This window comes from Diabrotica undecimpunctata, chromosome 9 (genome assembly GCF_040954645.1).
Source record: "Diabrotica undecimpunctata isolate CICGRU chromosome 9, icDiaUnde3, whole genome shotgun sequence".
Classification (NCBI taxonomy): domain Eukaryota; kingdom Metazoa; phylum Arthropoda; class Insecta; order Coleoptera; family Chrysomelidae; genus Diabrotica; species Diabrotica undecimpunctata.
In genome coordinates this window covers 32,720,408-32,744,137 of record NC_092811.1, presented here as the reverse complement: position 1 = coordinate 32,744,137, position 23,730 = coordinate 32,720,408, and the positions used below count along the sequence as shown (strand labels likewise).

The window sequence follows — 23,730 nt, the reverse complement described above, 5'->3', positions numbered from 1 at the left end:
GCCTCCAACCTTGTCGGTCCCGCGCCGATCTTCTCCAGGTTCTCACGTCTAGCAAATTTTGCGCGTCCGCTACCACTACATCCTCCCATCTTTGGCCGTCCTTTTGGTCTTGCGCCCTGCATTTTACTATCTAGGGCTCTTTTCGGCAATCTTTTTGTCTCCATTCTTACTACATGACCAACCCAGCGAAGTCTCTGAAGTTTAACGAATTCTGAGATCGGTGTCTCTTTGAACAGTTGGTAGAGTTCATGGTTATACCTGAATCTCCATATTCCGTTTTCGTTAATAGGTCCAAATATCTTTCTTAGGACTTTTCTTTTGAAGGCTTCCAGTTTTCTTTTCGTCTCTTCTATCATCATCCATGTCTCGCATGCATAACATACTATTGGTCTATTAATAGTTTTGTAGACCCTGATTTTCGATCTCCATTGTGTGTTTTTGGAGCGAAACACATGATCGAGTGAAAAATAAGCTTTGTTTCCCTTTACTATTCTTCTTTGGATTTCTGGTTCTTCTGTTCCATCCGTGTTTAATGCAACTCCTAAATATGTGAAACTTCCTACCGTTTCAATATCGTCCTCTAATTCAACTGTGCGTCTGTTTCCCCTAGCTCTTGCCTGTGTTAACTTTTTTGTCTTTTAAATATTTATTTCTAGTCCGGTTTTTTTTGCCTTTGTTTTTAATTGTGAATATATTTCTTGTTCTATGAACAATTAATACAAGTTGTGACATGCGCAGCGCAGATGGTGCGATAGCCCGCTACCAGTGGCGGGTCACTTTAGAAATTAACAAGTAATTTTTGCAAAATTAAATATGTTTGAGGAACCAGAAGTCATGGTAGTAGAGAAAATTTGTTTTCATATATTGTTTTGATTGACAAAATGTATCTTTTTTCCTATATGACAGCTTAAAAATGCTATTATTGTAATAATATCTTTATTATGACAACTTTATCGGAAATCAGTGAAATTCAGAAATTTAAGGACCTTGAGGAACCCCAAAATATTAAACTCGGTCAAGCAACTTTTGCCACTTTTTTTGTTAACACTTACGCATATTTTAACAACTTTGTCACATTACTTTTTTCGTTTTTTCGTTCCACTCTACTTATATTATGTTATAATATGATAAAGAGTAATGATAGAGGATCGGTATGATTCCATATTGAAATGAATTTTTAATTCATTAATTATTTTTGTAGCCAGGTCATCGAGTGCCTAGATTTTCTTCTATAAACTGGGCTTTATGTGTTCCTAGTGTATGTACTCCAAAGGATGTAGAAATGGGTTTAAAAAAATATGTCGAACACATATTGAATGGAACTGAAATAGAAGTACGGTACGAAGTCGATTCTAGTATGTGTCAAGAGAAGAGGGAAACAGAATATCCTACCTCTTTCTTTATTACTCTGTAAGTATTGCGTGATAATAACATTATATTATTATATATTTATAATTTTAGGACAAAATTAATCCATCTTTTTTGTTAAACTTAAATAATTAAATTAATTAAAATATCGTTAACCTCAGTGATTTTAAAAACTTTAAATTTAATTGTATATTGTAATCATTCGAGAAAGAAAGCGACGAATCCCAATAGTGTTTTAAATAATTCTTACACCATTCTTACACCATAAGTCTTAATATCGTTGAAAAGCTATTTTCATTTCATTAATGTAATCTTTATGTTACTTTGTGATACCTGAAAATAACAAAGAAATAATAATTAAAGCTATTAATAAAGTTAGACTATTTCTCGTTCATAAATTTCATAATGAATTTACAATGTTTATTTTCCCTTGTTACTGTCACTCATCTCAAGCTGCTTGAAAATCTTGCATTCCGTCGGTAAGGCGGTAAAATTCCTCTACAGCAGATATTGTATGTTTGGATCCCCCCCCCCCTTCAGGTGAGCACTAGACTGGCATTGGTGTGTTAATTTTTGGATTCTTGTTGCTCAATTCCACTTATTCTCCTCACGTGACCAGTTTTATCTCTTTTTTCGTTAAACCAGCAATTCTCTTCAGAATGAAACTGTTTTCCTTTGTTTGTATTTTCGCCTATTTTACAAGGAGTTTTTTCCTGTGTTTGTTTAAATTTATTTTCTGCATAGTTTTTCTTTTTTATTAGATTTATAGTTGCATGGTGTTCAGGTTTACCTATTTCATTGTATAAATCTTGAGTAACTTGTAGCGGAATCAAACTGCTATCGTAAAAATTGGAGATAACTACACCGATGAAATCTCTATACAACGATACGCCAAAGCAATAGCTAAGAACAGAAGAGGAAGACCCATTAAAGAATGGAACAGTGACATCTCGCAGATACTGCAGAGTAAGGGTAAGACTTGGCAGGAAGCAACACAGATGGCATCCAATAGGAAGGAATGGAGAAAGTTCGTTAAGAGCTAGGACACCTCAGAAGATTGTAAAATATTGTAATTTAATGAATTGTATTATAAACGGCCCAACACCGAAAGGTACAAATGAATCTACTGATTAAGTAAGTAAGTATATATATATATATATATATATATATATATATATATATATATATATATATATATATATATACAAGAACTGGGTCTACTATCACTTTGGCGAACTTTCGACATCATATCTGATGTCTTCTTCAGGGCTTCCGGAGTCTAAGTCTTCTGAGCTCTCAGATACTACTGTTCACTAATCACTGCACTACTAGTGTACACCAGTACACTTCAGAATTACCAGAAACAAATTGACCAACTTTAAAATCATTTATTTTTTTCAAAAGAAGATTTATAGAACTACGCAAAGGTTCTTTTCTCCCAACAGGTGCCGCAAAACCAAATATGCATGTCAATTTTTTTTAATTTCTTTGATGGCCCAGCAACACATAATGCTATTTCTATGCCAAGTAGATACACTTTTAGGGATAAAGTAAAAGCAACGCAGAATAATGGCTTACCTCTCACAAGATATCTTCTTACTGCTATTAGTTGATACAATCTTATTAACCAGAATATTTTTAATATTTAAACGGTATTGATTAATTTGTTCTGTAATCTCTGTTTTGCTTTTCAGCAATAAAGAAGATTACTTTCACAAGAAAACTTATTATCTCTTACCTAATCACATTGATGATAATTATTTATATTTATTATACTCCATTCGCTTAGCCCGGGCATATTTTGACAGATTCATTGTCGGAAACCTACAACACAACAATTCCTACTTCTCAGTATTAATAGCTCAAGTATCCTACTATTGCAGACTTCTTTCTTTGAAAAAAGAAGAATTATTCTAAATAGTGGAAGTGTATACCAAACCCATAACATTTTGGGTAGTATGTATTTAAAAGATATATTTTAGTTGTTATAATTTAACATAACTATTTATTATAATATGGGGCAAATTAATAAATATTGATTGTCGGTAATTTGTAAAGTTCTATTTGATATACTATTTAGTTTGTTTACTATTAATATTGGCTATAAGTACGTGAGCTTGGTTGTATAGTAATTTCCAGCCAATTCGAGTCTGTCAAAAAATAACTAACTTCGCAAAAAATAAGTACTAAATTCACTAGACAGTTAGGACTGGAGATAGCGAACCGAGTATAATAAAATATTTTATATTTTAGGTATATTCTTGGTGCAGTAATATTATGGGAGTTTTGTGCAACTCTATACGATATATTGGCAATAGGAGAAAAAAGTATGTAAAAAAAATTATATTTATTAAATTAATCCTGAAGATTAAATGTTGCGATTTTATTCTTCTTAAAATTCTATCTATCCAAAGATTGGTTATTAATATAAAAACTTTTCGCTTTATTAATGGTGGCTCCAAAAAAAGTTAAACCAGTTCTCAGATTTCAAAGCCTTCTTCCTCTATCTATTATACCTTCAATTTTAACTTTTATAATCAATAACTGTAGTGTATTTATAAACAATAACAACATGGTATTTTGTACAAAAATTTTGGCGGAAAATTCAAATTTTTTATTGCTCTAAATCCAAAATTAGCTTATTGTGCGTATTTTAAAGCTTTTTGGTCAATTTTGGCCATTTGTATTTTAAATAGGCTGTATTGGAAACAACACTTTTGTTTCTATCTATCTATCTATCTATATATATATATATATATATATATATATATATATATATATATATATATATATATATATATATATATAAGAAAAAAGAAGTACTTGTGACTCGTTTGGAACAAATATATAACTGTTTTGGATGGGTTGGAGTCAAATTGACTCCAACCCATCCAAAACAGTTATATAATCAGTAATCGTCTGTATACCTACTCACATCTCCAAGGCTTCCAAGCATTGTATCATGGCGTTACTGAAAGTTCACGTTTCCACTCCATAGAGTAGCACGGAAAGGATATAGCAATGTGTCACTAGAACGCAAAGGTCAATACTAAGATCGTGGCTGCAAATCGTGACTTGTTTTTCCTTTTTTTTATATTAACTTGCATGGGTTTAATTATTTTAAATCATATACCGAATCTATACCAAGTTAATATATTATTAATATTATGTATGTTGGTTTTAGATAAGTGGGTAATGGCATTTTCTTTTAAGGAAAACCTTATATCAAATCTTAGTTTAGAACGACCTGCTGGTGATATAGAAGCAGTACATGGAATTCGTTGTTTAAACGCAATTTTGTTACTTGCATCCCATAAATCTATGGCAGCTTTTTTTCAACCAGCTCCAAACAGAACGACATATGTTGAAGTAAGTACACAAAAAGTATAAACTATTAACATATATCTGTAGATAAGCATAATTATTAATTTATTCTTCAGTCGGTCAGATAGCCAAGCGGGCTAGGCGGCCGATTCTCATTCGCTTCACTGTCGAATGGTTCAGTGGATGTGGGTTCAAGCCCCAGCTCGGTGTACAGAAAAATAAAAAAGGCTAACGCAGCAGTTTAAAATTCTAGATGAATCTGCGACTTAGACTAGAATATGCTGGTGTCTGATCGGCCTATGGTGGAGCAGTACGGCCAAGAGATAAGGGCTTGCGGCTCGGTGATACTCCTCCATAGATCCCTACCTGAAGGGCGTGGCGCCTAAATATATATATATATATAAATATATATATATATATATATATATATATATATATATATATATATATATATATATATATATATATATAAATATATATATATATATATATATATATATATATATATATATTATTAATTTATTCTTATAAAAACAGCTTAAAGATGGCACTACATCTTCATTAGCACAACAAAATGCTTCATTAGCACTGCTAAATGTTTTATTTGAAGCCAGTTTTGATGTCATCATTAGACAACCTCAACCTTATTTAATGGATTACGGCAAATCTTAACATAGTAGGCTGGTGTCACGAATGCTTTTGACAACTAAAAATAAGTTTTGATTTAAATAATTAGTGACTTTTGTAATATCTAGTTTAGTTTCTAAGTTCTAATTCGAAGTACAGATATACGACATATATGCAAGGTGGAAAATATCAGGGAGTAGGTAAGAACCAGAAGAGTAGAATGGAACGATCATATAAGCCAAATCACAACAAATAGAGTAGTAAAGACGACAAGAAACGGTTCCCCAATTGGAAGACGATCAGTAGGAAGACTACGAAAACAATGGAACAACATCTTACTGGAAGCATATTGAAAAACAGACAGAGTCATTTCTACATAAAAAGAAGAAGAAAAAGAAGAAGTTTAGTTTATTAAATAAAAGCAGGACATGGCGAGGCATAATAATTTTTCTAATTTCGATATGAGAGGTATGACTATTGATTATTGTTAATATTTTAACCAGTGTGCAGCAAAAAGAGAATATTTAAGAAGATACCCAAACAGGCTGCTAGCTAATTACCAAATATTTAAACATATACTTTAGAATTTAGGCGAAACTGGTTTATTTCGTCCTAAACGTGACAGCTTGAGGCGGCCGAAAATCATTACGCCTGATCAAGAAGGTGAAGTAATGGTTTGCGTTGACGATGTTTCTCAAATAGGTACAGTGTTAGGAATCAGCAAAACTTTATCCCCCTATTGCCAGCAGTTTTACTTTTAAGATGCAGATTTGCAAATTTTATCCCTAACAGGCAAATTTATGATCATTTTTTCGTCGATAGAATATTATTTGCGCACGAAGCTATTTTACACACCGTAGTGTTTTTAATTTAAGGAACAATCATTTCTGGGACACTTTAAATTCTCATCTTAAGAGAGAAAGGCATTTCCAACATGAATTTCAAATAAACGTATGGTGTGAACTCATTTTTTAGAGAGTTGCAAGTTACTTTGTAGTTTAAATGGTGAGAAATATTTACGTTTTTTACAAAATGATTTTATTTATTTGTTGGAAAAATTGCCATTAAACTATAGGCAAAATATATGTGGTTCATGCAAGATAACGTATTCTAATATTATTCGAGGGCTGTGAGAACATACTTAAATTCAAACTTTAATGAACGCTTGATTGGTCGTGGTAGTCATATTCCTTGGCCAACATGTTGCCCAGAATTTAATCCGCTTGATTTTGGTGTATACAATGCAATAAAACATCGTTTTTACAATAATCCCATTAACTTTCTTAACCAACTTTGGAAAGAAATAAATAATACAGCAGTTTTGTTTAAACAAATGATGCTATTTAATATGAGACGATCTTTTATGGAACGTATTGATAAATGCATTGAAGAAAATGGTGGACATAACGAACACTTACTTTCACAAAAAGTTTATCGTCATTTAGTTACTAGAACTATTTCTTAATTTGATTTGTAAATGTAATGTATTTTATTTTGACTTAATGCCAAATACATGTCACATATATGTGGCGCTCTCTATCAGCTACATTAAAGTTTTGAAATTTATAATTTGCTTATTGAGAGTTGAAAGGGGACACTAAACAATTACTGGGCTTAAAGATAGGGTAAGCAAATAAATTAAAACGTTTGCGTACGGGTACTCGTGTTTTGGTTGGAGAGCTGACTCGTGAATTACGATTCTTTTATTTGGGAGAATTGGAAGGACTAACTACGAAAAAGAAATCAAACAAATACTTACAGATATGTCCTGCGTTATAATAAACAATAAGATTTCTACATTGTGTAACAATTCATCATCATCATCATGCAACCTCTTCTGTCCACTGCTGGACATAGGTCTCTCCCATTTTTCGCCACTCTTCACGGTTATGTGCTTTTTGTTGCCATTTCTTGGATATTCGTCCAATGTCGTCCATCCAGCGTGTTGGTGGTTGTCCTCTGCTGCGTTTGTCTTCTCTTGGGCGCCAGTCAATTAGTTTTCTGGTCCTTGTGTGTGTGTAAGAATAAAACACTGAAAACTTTGTTTTCAAAACTTCCACAAAATTTATGTTAAATTCTTATCACTACAGCTGTTTCGGCTGATTGCATTTCTCCAGTGATCTGTTTTTGGCATGGGTTTACACTTTATAGTCTCGAATGAAATATCTTGAGGAGGGGAGAACTGTTTGTCTCAAGCTGGTCATTCAGAATTATATCTGTGTTTTTTAATTTGTTGATTTCCATAAATTCTAACAAAGATAGCTAAAGGCGTTTATTTTGAATGTGAAGAATTTTTAATTCGTCATTAAAAGAATGATTATGATCTAGAAGGTGAAGTTCGTATGTAGAATATGTTTTTCTATTATTATTTCTATTATTCTTTTAATGACGAATTTAAAATTTTTCACATTCAAAATAAAGGTCTTAAGCCATCTTTGTTAGAATCTATGGAAATCAACAAATTAAAAAACACAAATATAATTTTGAATGACCAGCTTGAGACAAACAGTTCTCCCCTCCTCAACCTATTTCATTAGAGACTATAAAGTGTAAACCCATGCCAAAAACAGATCACTTGAGAAAGGTAATCAGCCGAAACAGCTGTAGTGATAATAATTAAAAATAAATTTTGTGGAAGTTTTGAAAACAAAGTTTTCAAATTTATAAACATTTTAAATTGACATGATGGCAAATCTTATTTTAGTAATGATGAATGTTTTTTAGAAAAATTTAACAAAACTACTTTGCTTCACTGCTAATTATTTCTTTTCAAATGATTAAAAAAGTTTGTTACTCTACAATTGAATAAAAAACATTGTACCACACAAACTTTAAACTATTAGATCTAACCCATGGGAGACACAAAATGGAAGCTGGACAAACACCAAAACTGGGCCTCAGGTTATCCCGGATGATAACAATATGTATTCTTTAATCTCGGCTGCCTATTTTTCTTAAAACCATGTCAGCTTGCTAAGCCCTATTGGACGCTGTTACCAAATCCCTCTGTCACGGAATACAGCTTACAAAACGGTTATTAACTCATTTTACAAAGATTGCCACATGGCGTTTGGAGCTAAAATCACTTCCTTCTAACCAAAGCTTATCAAATTAAGCAAAAATTTGCTGGGTTTTGAAACTTTAACGAAAACCATGTTGCCTTGTTTAACCCTCAATTTGTTCTCCTCGCTTCTTCTCTCGACCTCGACTGCTACACACCTCATGTCAAACTTGTCTGCCCGTACTAGTTTGTTTACTTGCAGTCAATCTGTATTTCTCCCTTTAAGGAAATTTGTTTAAATTAGAACGCGTTTAAAATCAGGTTTTACTTGATAGAGCTACGCAGTTAATATTTTCCCCAGATCACTTGGATAAACAAACTCAGGTCTCTGTGGTGTATTAGCCAGACATGTTTAAGTAAACAACTTCAAATCACTGTTACCAATCAGCCAGGGGCGTCTCAAATAAATTCTTATACATTTTTATATATTTAAATATTCGATACTTAGGGGAAAAGATCATGCTACAAAGTATGCATTAAATTATAATTTTTCATACTCAAAATCCCCCAGTAATAGATTTTTAAACACAAATCTTCACAAATACAAATATAACTGAGAAAATACATTGTTTATAAGCTAATTAATTTATAACTAAAAAGACATGTATTCATTAAACTTCAACGTGAATTTAGCGTAATTATTTACGTTTATAGTTCCATTAATATTTGCTGCGGTATTGGTGAAATATTTTAGTAGCATTGATTATATCAAAATCTCTGCAAGACAATTACATAAAAATATAAAAAGATGTTTCCTATAATTTGTAGTTATTTACCTCTTTTAGTTTATTGGTAGACCATTCTCTGTGGTTGGAAGAGCGGCCAGTTTATACACAGATCCATTTATCATGATATCGGGAATGCTGACTACTTATTCACTACTGGGAAAACTAAATAAAACACAGAAACTGAATATATTCGAAGAGTACATCACGCGACTAATTAGAATAGTGCCAACATTTGCAGCTCTAATAGCCTTTTGTACGTTTATTTTACCTCATCTGGACTCGGGACCAATGTGGAATTTAGTAGTCACACATCATTCGGATATCTGTAAGCAGCATTGGTGGAGAAATTTACTTTTTATTCATAATTATTTTGGATTTAAAGATATGGTAAGTATGATTTTTTAAGTTTCTATATTTCGTAAATGATATTTACGTAATGATGTTAAATGTTTAACTGCTTAAGAAAATAAAATATCTAGAAATCCTAATATGAGATTCATTTTGCTAAAAAGCCGTCTCTTCTACATCACAATCAGATGTCTAAGATATTCGTAGCTATTTGTAATTAACACTGTGTCATCAGCGTACCTCAAATTATCAATACTGATGTCATTAATTTTGATACCACACTGAAAACTATCCAATGCTTTATTTCAAAAATGAATTCCGAATAGATCTTAAATATTAGTGGGGACAAAATGCAGTACTGGCAGCATTATAAAGATCTTCAGATTTAGACTGGCTAATATATTCTAAATTTCTAACCAACAGAAAGAAGAATTATTTAGTTTTTTGAAAGTAAAACATTAAACACATATTTTATCTATCGTTTTATCGCCTAATCTACTTCGCACACAACTGCAGATATAGCCGGTTGCGGAGAAAGCGCTTTCGGCCTATACGCTGGTTGGTTTTAAGGTCATCAAATAGCCATAAACCATGGACAAATGATCGCCTTTTACTCCTTTGGACTCATAAACGATCATTTCCTTTTCCAAAATATTTTCGTAATCTTTTTGAAAACCAGTTTCTTTCGGTTACAAAAGTTTTCTCTCTCTAGTTTCAGTTCAATCTCAAGGTATTATTCTAAAGTAAAATTCACGGGCTCCGGATTAGCTGGACCATCTTCTACTTCCATAAAGTCCTCTTGCACTGGTTCACAATCACTTGTTTATTTATACGACTTAAAGTTTTCATTTCTTGTCGCATTACGTTCCTTTTCGGCATGAGGAAATATCCAGGATTGTTTAGTCTTTCGTCATACTTTTTTGGATTTAGTAAGTATTCTAATGTACCAGTAATTCCAGAGAGGCCCCGTTTCGTGATTCTGTTGCGTAGTGCTTTCGATATCTCGGCACTAAGGTTATTTATATTTATTTGTCAAAGACAAATTTCATGGTTGTGTCGGTCGTTATCAAAGTGGCTCTCTTCTGCAAAGAGCTTCTACAGCAAGTTTCACCAGTTAAAGAGTGGCGATTAGATCATTGAATATTGACCACTCACTAGCAGAGAATTTTACCTCATACTTTTAGGCTGTAGAAATGTTCCAGCATACTGAGCAAACTGATTCACGTGGTGCGACAGTCAAGAATCAAACTTAATTCCATGCCTTCCTCGTACTCGACATATTTTTGCAAAAGTGTGTCGTCCTTCGTATGTGATTTTTTGAACGTTTTAACAACTTTTAGTATTTTCATGAGCACATCGCTGTAATGGGGAATTAATTCAAAAGGGCTTGCCAATGTTGGTATGATTATTACTGCTAATTCGTCATTCATTTCTGGCTCCATATCTTAATTTTCGTCTTCATATTCATCAGTGTCGTTTATTGCTGCTTTTTCTACTTTTTTGAGGTTTCTTTATACAAAACACGTCTACTACAGCAAACTGAATTTCATGTGAATAGTACAGTTGTTGATAGCAAGGCATGAGCTTGCCAACTTTTACCATAACAGCTGCGCCGTCGGTTGTGGGATTAATGGTGTCGTATTCATTCATTAAAGCAAAAATTTTTAATTGTTTTGCCACTAATTCAATAATACAGTGCTCTGTAATGCACAAGCCGTAAATTCTGATCAAACTTAGATTAAAATGCATTGTGCAAATGCAAATTAGTATCTGTGATTTTTTTGAGTGGTCCACTCGTCGAAACTCAACGTAAATCTTTTTGCTTTTTGTTTTAAATTAGTAAATTCTTTTATAAGATTTTCTGGGACTTTCTCTGCATAACTGTAAATTATCGCTTTTATAATGTTCAGAGAAGTTGGCAATTGAAATCCACTTTTTTCGAATAACCGACCTAATCGGGTGCGGTACAAAATTAACTCAAGCTAAAACCATTTTTGCTAACCATCCTAAACCCATCGCCCTTCCACAGTATTTTCTCTTCCAAAGAGTAATCAATAGTCTTATTTGACTTTTTGCTCGGCACTACTTCCTGATAATTATTTAATTTCTTGACGAGGTTGCTTTGGCGGCATTGGGAGCTGGTATATTGGTGCTGGTACTGGAGCTTGAAAAACTGACGTTGAAATTGATACAGTCTAACTATTAGATGGACTTTTAAGGTTGTTGTTGAGCGGTTTTTAATCAACAATTTTTTTAAGCATAAATAGCATCTTGCACTTCGACCTTCATCCAGTTTTGTGAAAAAGTTCCAAAATTTTTTTTACCATCTTCAAGAGACATTTTTTAAATATTTTTAATATTGAAGTAGTGGAGCAGCATCAAATCTAAAAAGAAAAAGAATTGTCTTTGAAATAGGATGTTGGTATAACTCGTCCAGATCCAGAAGAAATAATGTGTAAACGCATGACCACTGGCAGTCCTTTATAGACTGTTTCTTTATCTGGATAACTTATATTTGTGAAATGTTTTGGGGGATCGTAAACCACAAGTATTAAGAAGAAATACGGTATTCCACGTTGTGTTGGCTCCCGTCTTTATAGTCTGTCTTTTCTTTACGTATTTACGTATCTTCTATTTTGTATTCGCCGATGAGCCATTCCACGTTCTGTGAAAACGCTCATTAAGATTCAAAAGGTAGGCGTAGGCGGTGTTGCCGAGTCACGGCTTTGAATAAAGAGGCTAATGAAGACATGAAGTCACTTATTTTGAATTTGACATGTTGGCGGATCCGCGCTGCTGGATCCAGCACGGTTTGCTGGATCCAGCGTGCAAAAAAACGTTGGATCCAGCTAGATTGCTGGATTCTGGGTCCAGTAATTACAATCTCTACTCGTAGTGCTTACAGTGGCCTATACAGAAATTTTTTCAATTGGGGTCATGGGTCTTGAGGGTGATTTTGATATAGAATTTAGATTTTTACACCTTTTAGTGATCCTCAGAAAGTCGGCAGGGGGGTCATGGTTCTTAAGGGTGATTTTGATATGATTGTCAGCAACAGCCGGCAACGAGTGGTAAATAAAAGTTCAGTCATTAAAAATACTATAAGAATAAGATAAATAAATATTACATAATTTTATAAAATGTATTCTTTTCGCCTATCCGATTTAGCAAATCGCTCTATGATTGCATCAACATCTAGAGAAATTTCAGGATGCACATCAGGATGATGAGTGCTAAACCAGTTAACCTTTCCTTCGAAGTTCTATGTCTAACCCAAGTCTTTAGATGCTTAAGTATAGAAAAACTACGCTCTGCTGTTGCTGCTCTGACTGGCAGTGTAATTAATATTTGCAGAAATATTCTGATATTTTAATACATATGAATATCGCAGTTTTCTAATAATTCTAAAATAGAATTAAAAAGTTTTTCCATTATTTTGCACAACTCTTTTCTACTTTTGAATCTACAGTAAAAACTCTTGTTCTACTGTGGAATATGCAGTAGATAATCCAATAATATCCTGTAAGGTGGCAACAATTTTTTTAATACAACTTTATCTTCTGGTGTATTATCAGTTTTAGGTAAAACATCTCGAACATTAAATAGATTCATAACTTTCGGTGAAAGTCGTTCTTCTAAATCAGTTAAAATATTGTCTAAAACGGGTAAATAAATAGATCTTCGGAAATATTCTTGGCAACTGATACAGTTGTATCTAAAACATCAATAAGACAAACTACTAAAATGAGAAATTCTGGGCTCCTAATAGTTTGCATTATTGAAAATGCATCAGCTGACGGTTTACTATCCTTCCACATAGAGATTGTTTCAAAAGCGTTGTATATTTTGATGATTATTTCGCCTTGGAACTGAAGATGACCTTCATGTCTTTAAACCCAACGAGTTTCACAAATACCTTGGACAGCAGCCTCCAGTTCCTTCTTAAAAAGATCATGTCGCTTTGGAGAGGCATTAGCAAAAGCTACTACTTTTCCCATAGTTTCTGAGGCATTACGACATGAAATAACTTTTGAGGAGCTTGCCAAGGAATTATTCAAAATATGATTGACAAGGAATTGTCTGTTTGCTTTCGGAACACTTTATCTGATTACAACAATTTTTTCGTTTTTTTTTTGGAGAATATATTTTGGTTATGTCCTGAAAAGATTTTCTGATCTTCTAGTAATTGACACCACCCAGACTGATTTAACTGATATTATAAATTTGTTATTTATAAGTTATTTTTGAAAAATACATCGATATAAAGATTCATGTTGAACATATCGTTATATTTTTTTTATTATTTTTAGTGCCTCACTCATACACATCACCTAGGAATTGACACTCAGCTGTTTTTTGCCTCTCCGTTTCTTATCTACCTAATATGGAAATGGCCAAGAAAAGGAACTGCTGCTTTATTGACGATAGCTTTGGTCTCTACCATAATGCGCTACACTGTTTCCTATACAAGAAAGCTTTCAAATTATGTTCACTTTGGAACTTCGTAAGTATGATACATGAATTGCATTTGTGAGTTGAAATTAGTGAATTTTTTGAAATTGAAATTAAGTAGAAATAAATTTTTAGAAAACAAATTTTAATAAACTAAACAAACTATTATGATTTCTTTTACGCTGAAAATAATTCATCTTTAATCAAGACGTATATTTTCTGTCTCCTTTAATTCATTTGAGATTTTTCAAATGTATGTGCTTTCAGTAAACTCCTCTAAGAAGTCTTGTGTCTTTGATAACGTTCAGCAACGTTCTTACACAAAGTTTAAGGATTTTTCCTAACTTACACTGATTTTATCAGTGTATACCTCCCTAATCTTTTATCCATAAAGCATTTCTTATTCACAAAGTGCGTATATGACAGTTTATTCCTTTATTTCGCATTTCTTGGATAATTGTTCATTCATATTATAGATTTGTTTCGTCAATTGATCGTGTTCGTCACCAGTTTTAACAGTTTATTGAAAATTTAATAGAAAAGTCATAGATAGTATTAGTTGCTATAGAACAATTGCTAAAAATATTAAATTGGATCAGGCATGAAAGTTTACTTAATTCGAGCTCCACAACTTTTATAGCTTTTTAAGAGAAAAAGTATAAATTTAAATAATTAAAAGTGATATATTAAATATAAGTTTACAGTGATTTATTAAGTGCCGTAAGTACTTGTATTGTAGACATCAAAAATATAAATCTGTAGTTACAAATTAGTCCAAAAACTAGTTTTACTCTTACTGTTATTTTTATCTTACCTGATAAATAAGTCAGACTTCACTTAACTAGATTTATGTATTTATAAAATTAAGTCCTGTTAAGATGGCCTATAGAGAGGATTCATCATGTTAGGTAACATCAAATGGAACTCCCAATGTAAATAGTTCTCAACAAAATTCCAATAACGCTAAATCGTCTACTAAGAGTACTAACTCAACAAACCGAGTATGCATGTATCTAGCGAGCAAAGAAATCGTGGTTAACTTTACACAGGCAAATGATGGTTTAATACTAATAAATGATGAGCCAGTTTAAGCTATAAAATTTATATTACTTCAGCGGATAGGTTAGTTCTATCAATTATATCCCGTTTGATCCTCCAGGATATTCTTATTAAAGAATTAGAAACCCTATCAATGACCTATCTTCGTAATAATTCCACCTTGCCAAAATTTAATTATATTTACAGTTTTAGAATACAAGTTTTCATCACCCCATAAATCCTCTACCTGCATCTAGTTTGATTAATTAGGATAACAAATGCTATCGAATTTCCTTAACAATCACCCACACTTTCATCTATTTTAACATCGTTACACACTCCTTCACAAATGGACAGCACAGAAAAACTCAATCAGAAAACTAGATTAGTACAAATCCTGAGCATGTCACACCAAAAGAATGCTCAGTTACCAATACCATTACTTACTTACTTACTTACTTAATCAGTAGACCCATTTGTACCTTTCGGTGTTGGGCCGTTTAAAATACAATTCATTAAATTACAATATTTGACAGTCTTCTGTGGTGTCCTAGCTTTTAACGAACTTTCTCCATTCCTTGCTATTGGATGCCATCTGTGTTGCTTCCTGCCAAGTCTTACCCTTACTCTGCAGTATCTGCGAGATGTCACTGTTCCATTCTTTAATGGGTCTTCGTCTTCTGTTCTTCCCTATTGGTTTGGCGTCCCACACTCTTTTTACTTGTCTATTATTGTCCATCCGGGTTAGATGTCCGAACCATGCCAATTTTTTCTCTTTGATTGACTCGAGTATCGGTTTGATTTTGAGTCTTTCTCTTATTTCTTCATTTCTGATTCTATCAGTTCTTTTTACTCATATCGTTCTTCTGAGGTATTTCATCTCTGCTGCCTGAATTCTGCTCTGATGTCTTTTGTTTAATATCCAATTTTCTGCTCCATATGTCACTGTAGGTCTATATATTGTTTTGTATATTGTCATCTTGGTCTTTGTTGATATTTCTTTGTTATTAAGGAATCCTCTATTTAGTGCTTGGAATAGTTTTCCTGTGTTTTCCATTCTGTTGTTAAGATCATCCTCGATGTCTCCTTTGTTGTTGATTACTGTTCCTAAGTATTTGTATGAATTTGCCTGTATTATTTTTTGTTGGTCTATCATTACTTCTATTTGATCTTCCGTCCCTTGTTTCCTTGATATTTTCATTATTTGAATCTTCTCTTTGTTTACGTTTAAGTTGTATTTGCTTGCTTCTAGGTTCCATTTCTCTAACTTGTATTTCAGTTTTTCTGCAGTTTCCGGAATTAATACTATGTCGTCTGCAAATATACACATCTCAGCATTTATCATTTGCATTCTGTTCCAACCGATGCAGTATTTCTTGAATGTTTTCTTACATTCTTTCACTATCTCATCTATTACATTTATGAATAGTACTGGGCTGAGACTTCCCCCTTGTCTAACTCCTTGGGTTGTTTCAAATGGTTCTGACTGTATATTTAACATTCTTACTGTATTTGTTGTTTTCATGTATATACTCTTTGTTGCTTCTATCAGTTCTTCACTTACTTGTTTCTTCTTTAGGCTTTCCCATATATCTTCTCTTTTGACTGAGTCGAATGCTTTTTCCATGTCTATAAAGCTCAGATGTATTTCTTTATTTTTCTTTAAGGCTTTTTCTATTACTTGTTGCATGGTGAATATATGGTCTTGTGTGTTGTGTCCTTTCCTGAATCCACTTTGTACATCCTCTAATTTATGTTCTATTTCTTTTCTAATTTTCCTTTCTATTATATTTTCGTATACTTTTGCTGCTACACATAGTAGTGATATACCTCTATAGTTCCTACAGTCTCTTGTGTTTCCTTTCTTGTATATAGGTATAATTACTGCATTTGTCCATTCTCTGGGTATTACTTTTCTCTTCCATATTAGGTTATATATGTATAACAATTTTTCTTTTGCTTTTACTCCTATATATTTCATCATTTCTGTTGCTACTTCATCGCTTCCTGGTGCTTTTCCAGTCTTTATCTTTCTTATTGCTTCTTCCAGTTCTTCTTTTTCTATAGTTTCTGGATTTTCCGTGTTTCTCATGGATACTCTCCTGTTGTGGCTTTCCTTCTCCATTTTATTCGCTTGATTTCCATTCAGTATCAGCTGAAAATGTTCCCTCCATCTTTCCATTATTGTCTTATCGTCGTTTATTATTGTTCCTTCCTTGTTCATTATTTGTTTCAGTTTCGTTTCTTTGTTGTTTCTTAGGTTTTTCAGTGTTCTGTAAAATAATTTTACGTTTTCTGTGTTGTTTTCTTCCATTTTCTCCCCGAATTTTTCCCAACTTTTCTTCTTCTCTTTCTTAACTATCTCTTTAACTTTTGTTCTTTGTCTCTTAGAATTTTCATATTTTTGTTTTGTTTTTTCTTGGATGTATTCTTTCCATAATTTCTTCTTTTCTTTTATTTCTCTTTTCACTTCATCGTTCCACCAAGATGTTCGTTTCCCTCTGTTGTTATTTCTTGTAGTTCCACATATTGATTTAGCTGTTTTTATCATCGCATTTTTAAATTTTCCCCATTCTTCTTCTATTGTTTCTGTTATTTCATGTTCATTGTCCATCTCTTTCTCTAGTCCTTCTGAGTATCTTATTCTCGTTGTTTCTTCCCTTAGTTTATAAATTTTTATTATTTCTTTGTGTTTTCTGTTTATGTTCTCATTTCTTTTTATTTCTTTTCTTTTGCTTTTGAATGTGGTTTCTAGTAGATAGTGGTCACTACCAATTTCATAACTCGTTTTTACCCTTACGTCTCTTATCCAGTTCTTCTCTGTTTTTTGCAGTATAGTATAGTCTATAATTGATTGTTCGTCTCTTGATTTGACTTCTCTTGTGATCTTGTGTGAAATCGTGGTTAACTTTACACAGGCAAATGATGGTTTAATACTAATAAATGATGAGCCAGTTTAAGCTATAAAATTTATATTACTTCAGCGGATAGGTTAGTTCTATCAATTATATCCCGTTTGATCCTCCAGGATATTCTTATTAAAGAATTAGAAACCCTATCAATGACCTATCTTCGTAATAATTCCACCTTGCCAAAATTTAATTATATTTACAGTTTTAGAATACAAGTTTTCATCACCCCATAAATCCTCTAACTGCATCTAGTTTGATTAATTAGGATAACAAATGCTATCGAATTTCCTTAACAATCACCCACACTTTCATCTATTTTAACATCGTTACACACTCCTTCACAAATGGGCAGCACAGAAAAACTTCTCAATCAGAAAACTGGATCATTACAAATTCTGAGCATGTCACACCAAAAGAATGCTCAGTTAGCAATACCATTACACCTGCAGAAAAAAAGGCTACATGGATGAAATTCCAACATGTATGAAATAAATTTTGCGAAACCAACAAAACAACAACTTAATAAAAAAATCCAAGAAAACCTTAGCTACCAAGAAGAAAACCAATTTATAGATCTGTTAAAAAATGCACAAGGCTCTCCAAATATTATCACCACTATAACAAATTACACACGTGATATTTCTGGACTTCTATTAATGATTAATTACTCTTAATTAATCAAATGTACCAAACCAAATCATAAAACACCTCAATAACGAACTCTCTTTTACCGACAACGAAAGTGACCTTTTACATGATACAGACCAAGAATCTCAATAAAACTAAAACTGTAGAGTGACGGGGCAAAGTGATCTAAGTGCCAAAAAACATTTTATTGGGAAAACACAAAAAACTGTTTTTGAATTAAATTTATTGTCGTAAATCGTTTATTTAAAAATAAAAACTGTTAAATTAAGTCATTTTAAATATTAAACATGCTTCAAATATAACACATATTACAAAAAATGAAAATGATAAAGTGCTAAACTGTCAAAATGTTTAAAAAATATTGTTTATTGTCATCATCGAGAAATTGCAACATTGCAGTAATGTCTTTCTTTTTAGATTCTTTTAAAGGTAAGGAATTTGGAAGAGAAGACAGTGTAGCATTTTTGATGGTAGTAGCAGTAATGCCAGGTTTTAGGACTATACAACTTTCCCACGGTGCTAAATCACTGTAACTTTTCTTGTACATGACGGTCCCAGGGTTGTTCTTTGAAACTCGAATCTAAACAGCTGTAAAAATTCCAAGTTTGGCTGTATTCAGAAACGCGGAAGAGGCTGCATTTAAATCAAAAAACGTTTTCTCGTCACCCATGTTCAGAACTTTGTAAGGACGTGAAGGTCTCGCTGTAACTATCGCCTTCATAACATCCTGCGTATTAATTAGCTTGCATTGCCTTGCTCTTTTTTCGATTAAAGCAAAATCCCGATCTGAAGCTGAGAACGAATGACCTGATACAAGAAACTTATGATCAATCGTTTCAAAAACTTCATGGCAGACAAGAAAAATGTACAAGAACAAAAGCATTCTGTTTTTCAACTGACCTGCACAGTTATCACTCCAAACGCACAGATTTTTTTTGTATGTATTGAGTAGTCCACAGTTTAGTGTTTGTAAAAGGCAAGATGCCATTTGGTTGCCTTCTCTTCCTGATTGCCCCTCATGCCAAATACACATCAATCCATCATCTGTATCAGCCACGTGAATACCAAAGTTGTAACCAGATATTTTTCGGGAATAGTACATACTACTGTGAGTTAGTTTGGGTAACGAAAAAACTTTCTGCAAATCCATTGTTATGGTGCACGTGTCACTTACTGGCAAGGTGCTTCGTATAAAGTCGCTTTTTATAGATGCGAAAACAGCTTCTACTTGGCGGTGATGTAACTCAAGTTTTGTTGTCCCTGTTTTCTTGGTTGCTGGGTCAGAACTTTTGGTTGATATGCTCAGTTGATCGCATGTTTTGCAAGTATCCACTCGTGGTCGACGGAAGGATAGGTTCGGAAAATCCTTCAAAAAAACACTTCGGTAAAACTTGTGTGAAATATGAGTACAAGGATTCTTTTCTTGAAATGCCCTGAAAAGCCTATGCACATTCAGATCAGAGCTCAAATACTCTTTGTCCGACTTAAGTCGGTTGTAATGACTGACATCTCTAGGGAAGCTATTAATATGTTGTTTCACTAAACGACGATCATGGACAGTGAATTTAAACATTTTTGCACCACCTCGCTTGTCTGTGTACATGTAATCCCCACTTTTTTTCTTCTTGACAATGGTTGTAATCCTTTGGGGAGTAACAGCAAAAATCTTCATGAATGTCTGTTTACAAACTTTTTGTAAATCTTCCTTACCATCAGGAACAGTGTAACTCATAGTGCATTGGCGTCGGCTCTCTGAATTATCATCGTAAGTACCATGACGACGTCGTGTCACCGGAAGTATCTGAATCAATCCCATAAGATAACTACCCTGTGCATTTAAATCCAGTAAATAGTAGGACTCATCGAGTTGCATCTTCTCTATTCCAGTCAGTTCCTTACAATAGCTGTTCTTACATTTGCATTCAACCTGAAAACAAAAAAAGCAAAATATAAGGTTACATTGCAAATAGTGGTTTTGTTGCTAACGTCATTATTGCACACACACTCGAAAATAAAAATTAATACTAACCTCGTTTTTAGGTTTACGTCTTGCCGGAACTAGTTTTTTAAATTTATCGGTAGTGTACGAATTTCCACTAACTCGTGCCTCACTCTGTATTTTTCTCTTACGTTTTTTGTTTTTAACTGTTTCATCACGACAAAATGCTTGTTCATTCATTATTTCATGCAAAATAGGAATTTTAACCTTAAAACGACACGTTCCCGAACGTTTATAAGCAACTACTGACATGGAACAATACTAATAAAGAAGCATGGCACTTAGAACAGTTTGGCCGGACACGTCCGAAGGACATACCGCTAGCTTGATTATGCAGTCAATTTTTAAATTAGGTAACAGTAGAATAGGGACTTAAATCACAGTGGGGCTATTGGCGATGGCATATAGAACACTTTGAGTGGAAAAAGTGATTTTTTGATCTTTTGGCACTTAGATCACTTTGCCCCTCTACACTCTATTGTTGTCACTCTACAACTATTCTACAACTAAAAAGGGCGTCGTTTAAACCAATTCTTCAATGGAATGTAGACGGGCACTATAATAACTTACCGATGTTAAAAATTCCAAAGTCAGAGTATTCACCAGATATTATTTGTCTTCAAGACACCAATCTTAAGGACAACCAAGAATCTTGTTTACATAATTATCAAAGTTTTTTAAAAAAATCAAGCAAATTCAAGAATAACAAGCCGCGGTATGACACTTCTTGTAAATGGCAATTTAACTGCAAGTAGGCTACCTCTGCAAACGCATTTAGAAGCTGTGGGCGTTTGTCTAGAAGGGACCACAAAATAATTATTTTAAGCATATAAATGAATATTTTAATAAATTTTTAAAAACCAATAAAGCCAATTGGACATTCTTTGAAAATATTATAGAAGAATATGTTGTTAAACACTGTAAAATATCCAACAATGTTGATATATACAGAGAAGCTTTCTTTAATATCATATTGGTGCAGCCGAGGTAACCATCAAGAAAACTTCATATATTACAATCCATAAACCAGTTCCTTGGTGGAATGTATCGATCAAAGCTTTCGAAAAACGTATAACAATTACAAAAGTTGATATGAGGTTGATGCTCGAATAAATGAACTTTAAAAAATAAAGGCAGATATCGAGCACAGTTTTATTAATTAAATCTTGCCCAAGTACTTTCGCTCACTAGAGCATCGTCAGGGGCATCTGAAATAAGCAAAGAAACGTTTTTATAAATGAAGAAATTGATTAACCTCGATAAAAACTCGAAGTTATTGGATGATAAAAGTTTTTTTTTTGTGATTAACGTTTTAGACTTACTTCGTCAGTTTCGGGCTATCCAACAATCCCAGAATGTCATAAACATAAAATTAACAATATTCTTGTTTAGTGTAGTGTTATGTTCAACTTTATTGTTAATTTTATGTTTATGACATTCTGGGATTGTTGGATAGCCCGAAACTAAGTACACCAATTCCATTACATCGATACAAGCAAACACTACAACAACAACATTCACTGAATCTTGTTGTAGTGTTGTAGTGCTGGGAGTCACGTTTGACAGAAAGTTGATTTGGAAAGAACATATTAATAATCTAATTTGTAAATAATATAGTATTTGTGGTCTTCCTCGATTCCTTTTTTTTTGTTCCAGATATGATCTCGACTTTATAATTTTTGTGTTCTATCTTTGATCACATCTTGCAATATGTCCCCCAAACTCCCACTTTAATTGTGTGCATCTTGTACGTTTGATATGTTTCTTATCGAGTCTTATTTTGTCTGCTATGGATAATGCATATTTATAATCCATATAGGTAAATATGTATTACGCTTGTACATTTGCTCTTTGTTTAAGCCGCGAAAAGACTAGATTAAAGCTGGTCCTAAGAACTACTTCAAATCTAAATTAAAGGAGAATGAGTTTAAATATTATTTTGATGTCTTGGCTTCACGCACAAAACCTGTAACACATCTACTTAATGCTCTGTAACGATGTAGCTTGTAAATGAATACAATACAGAATAAACCATACATTAAAACAAAAAAACTGTTCCTTTATTCTTCAATTTTAAGTTTAAACTTTTAAATAGTTTTTCAGAACCAGTATTTATTTTATAATTTTTTCTGATAGCTTTCATTTTATGATTTTTTATTTTTACAGTGTACAGCAACTGTTTGACACAGCTGATTATATGTACATCTTGCCTGCCCATAGAGCAACGGTTTATATTATGGGTATTTTCTTAGGTTACATATTAAGGAATTCTTCGAATATAACTCTGAATAAGGTAAGAACTATTTTTATTTAAGAAGTTATCATACACGTATCTTGCGGATCTAACAAAAAATGTACCTTGTACATAAAAGACTATATTATTATATTTGTATAATTCTCTACTGCTATCTATTAACTGTTATTCACTCATCTTGCTCTCGTTCTGTCCTGGTTTTGTTAATCACTATAATTTTTATTTTTTTCACAAACTCATCTTCTCGGCATGCATATATCGTTCTCAAGAACTTTGTTTAATATTTGCTAGTTTGCTATCTATTCTTTTTCATTTTTATTTATTTGTGTTATTATTATGTTAATAAATACAATTCTACAGAGTGTTTTGACATTCGTTCAATCAGATTAATCCACATATTTTCTTGTATAAGTTGTGTAGTTGGTCTCAAATGATAATATCTTGAACAAACCTATGGTAATTATTTATTTACCACAAGAATTGAAGTACATTCTTTTTTGTTTCTGACACAGAGAACATTTTCACGGCAATCAGATAATCTTCTACAGTTTTCATGGAATTATTTTTTATTATGTGTTTTTTTAGATTTTTTCAAGTAAAGAGTTTTTCACGAAAGCGCATTTAGAAAATTTTAGTCTGAATCCTTTATTTTCCATTGCTTCTAACAATTTTAATACATGCATTATATGCTCATCAAAGCTTTTGAAAAAAATTAGGATTTTTTCTATATAATTGATTGTAACTATAATTTTCTGAAAGATAAAATTGTCTTATAATACTACTTAAAATTGTCTTCAAACCAAATAGGAGTCAAGTCCATTGAAAATGGCCCTCTTGTAATAAAAATGTATTTATTTTCTTATCTTTTGTTCTCATAGGTATTGACCAGAATACTAAATTTATGTCTAAAGTGGAAAAGTATTTAAAATTTTTAGTTTTTACCATTAAGTCCTCAATCAATGGAAAGGGTT

General features: G+C 32.7%; 1 protein-coding gene across 1 annotated transcript in view; it reads left to right on the top strand.

The window, feature by feature from the left end:
- LOC140449786 (nose resistant to fluoxetine protein 6-like) overlaps positions 1-23,730 on the top strand; it is a 226,032-nt gene that overhangs the window by 189,072 nt on the left and 13,230 nt on the right. Inside the window, exons 4-9 of the mRNA XM_072543132.1 lie at positions 1,202-1,410; positions 3,622-3,695; positions 4,553-4,737; positions 9,166-9,495; positions 13,767-13,960; positions 22,672-22,798. Coding sequence (XP_072399233.1) covers positions 1,202-1,410; positions 3,622-3,695; positions 4,553-4,737; positions 9,166-9,495; positions 13,767-13,960; positions 22,672-22,798 — 1,119 coding nt within the window. The remainder of the gene's footprint in view (positions 1-1,201; positions 1,411-3,621; positions 3,696-4,552; positions 4,738-9,165; positions 9,496-13,766; positions 13,961-22,671; positions 22,799-23,730) is intronic.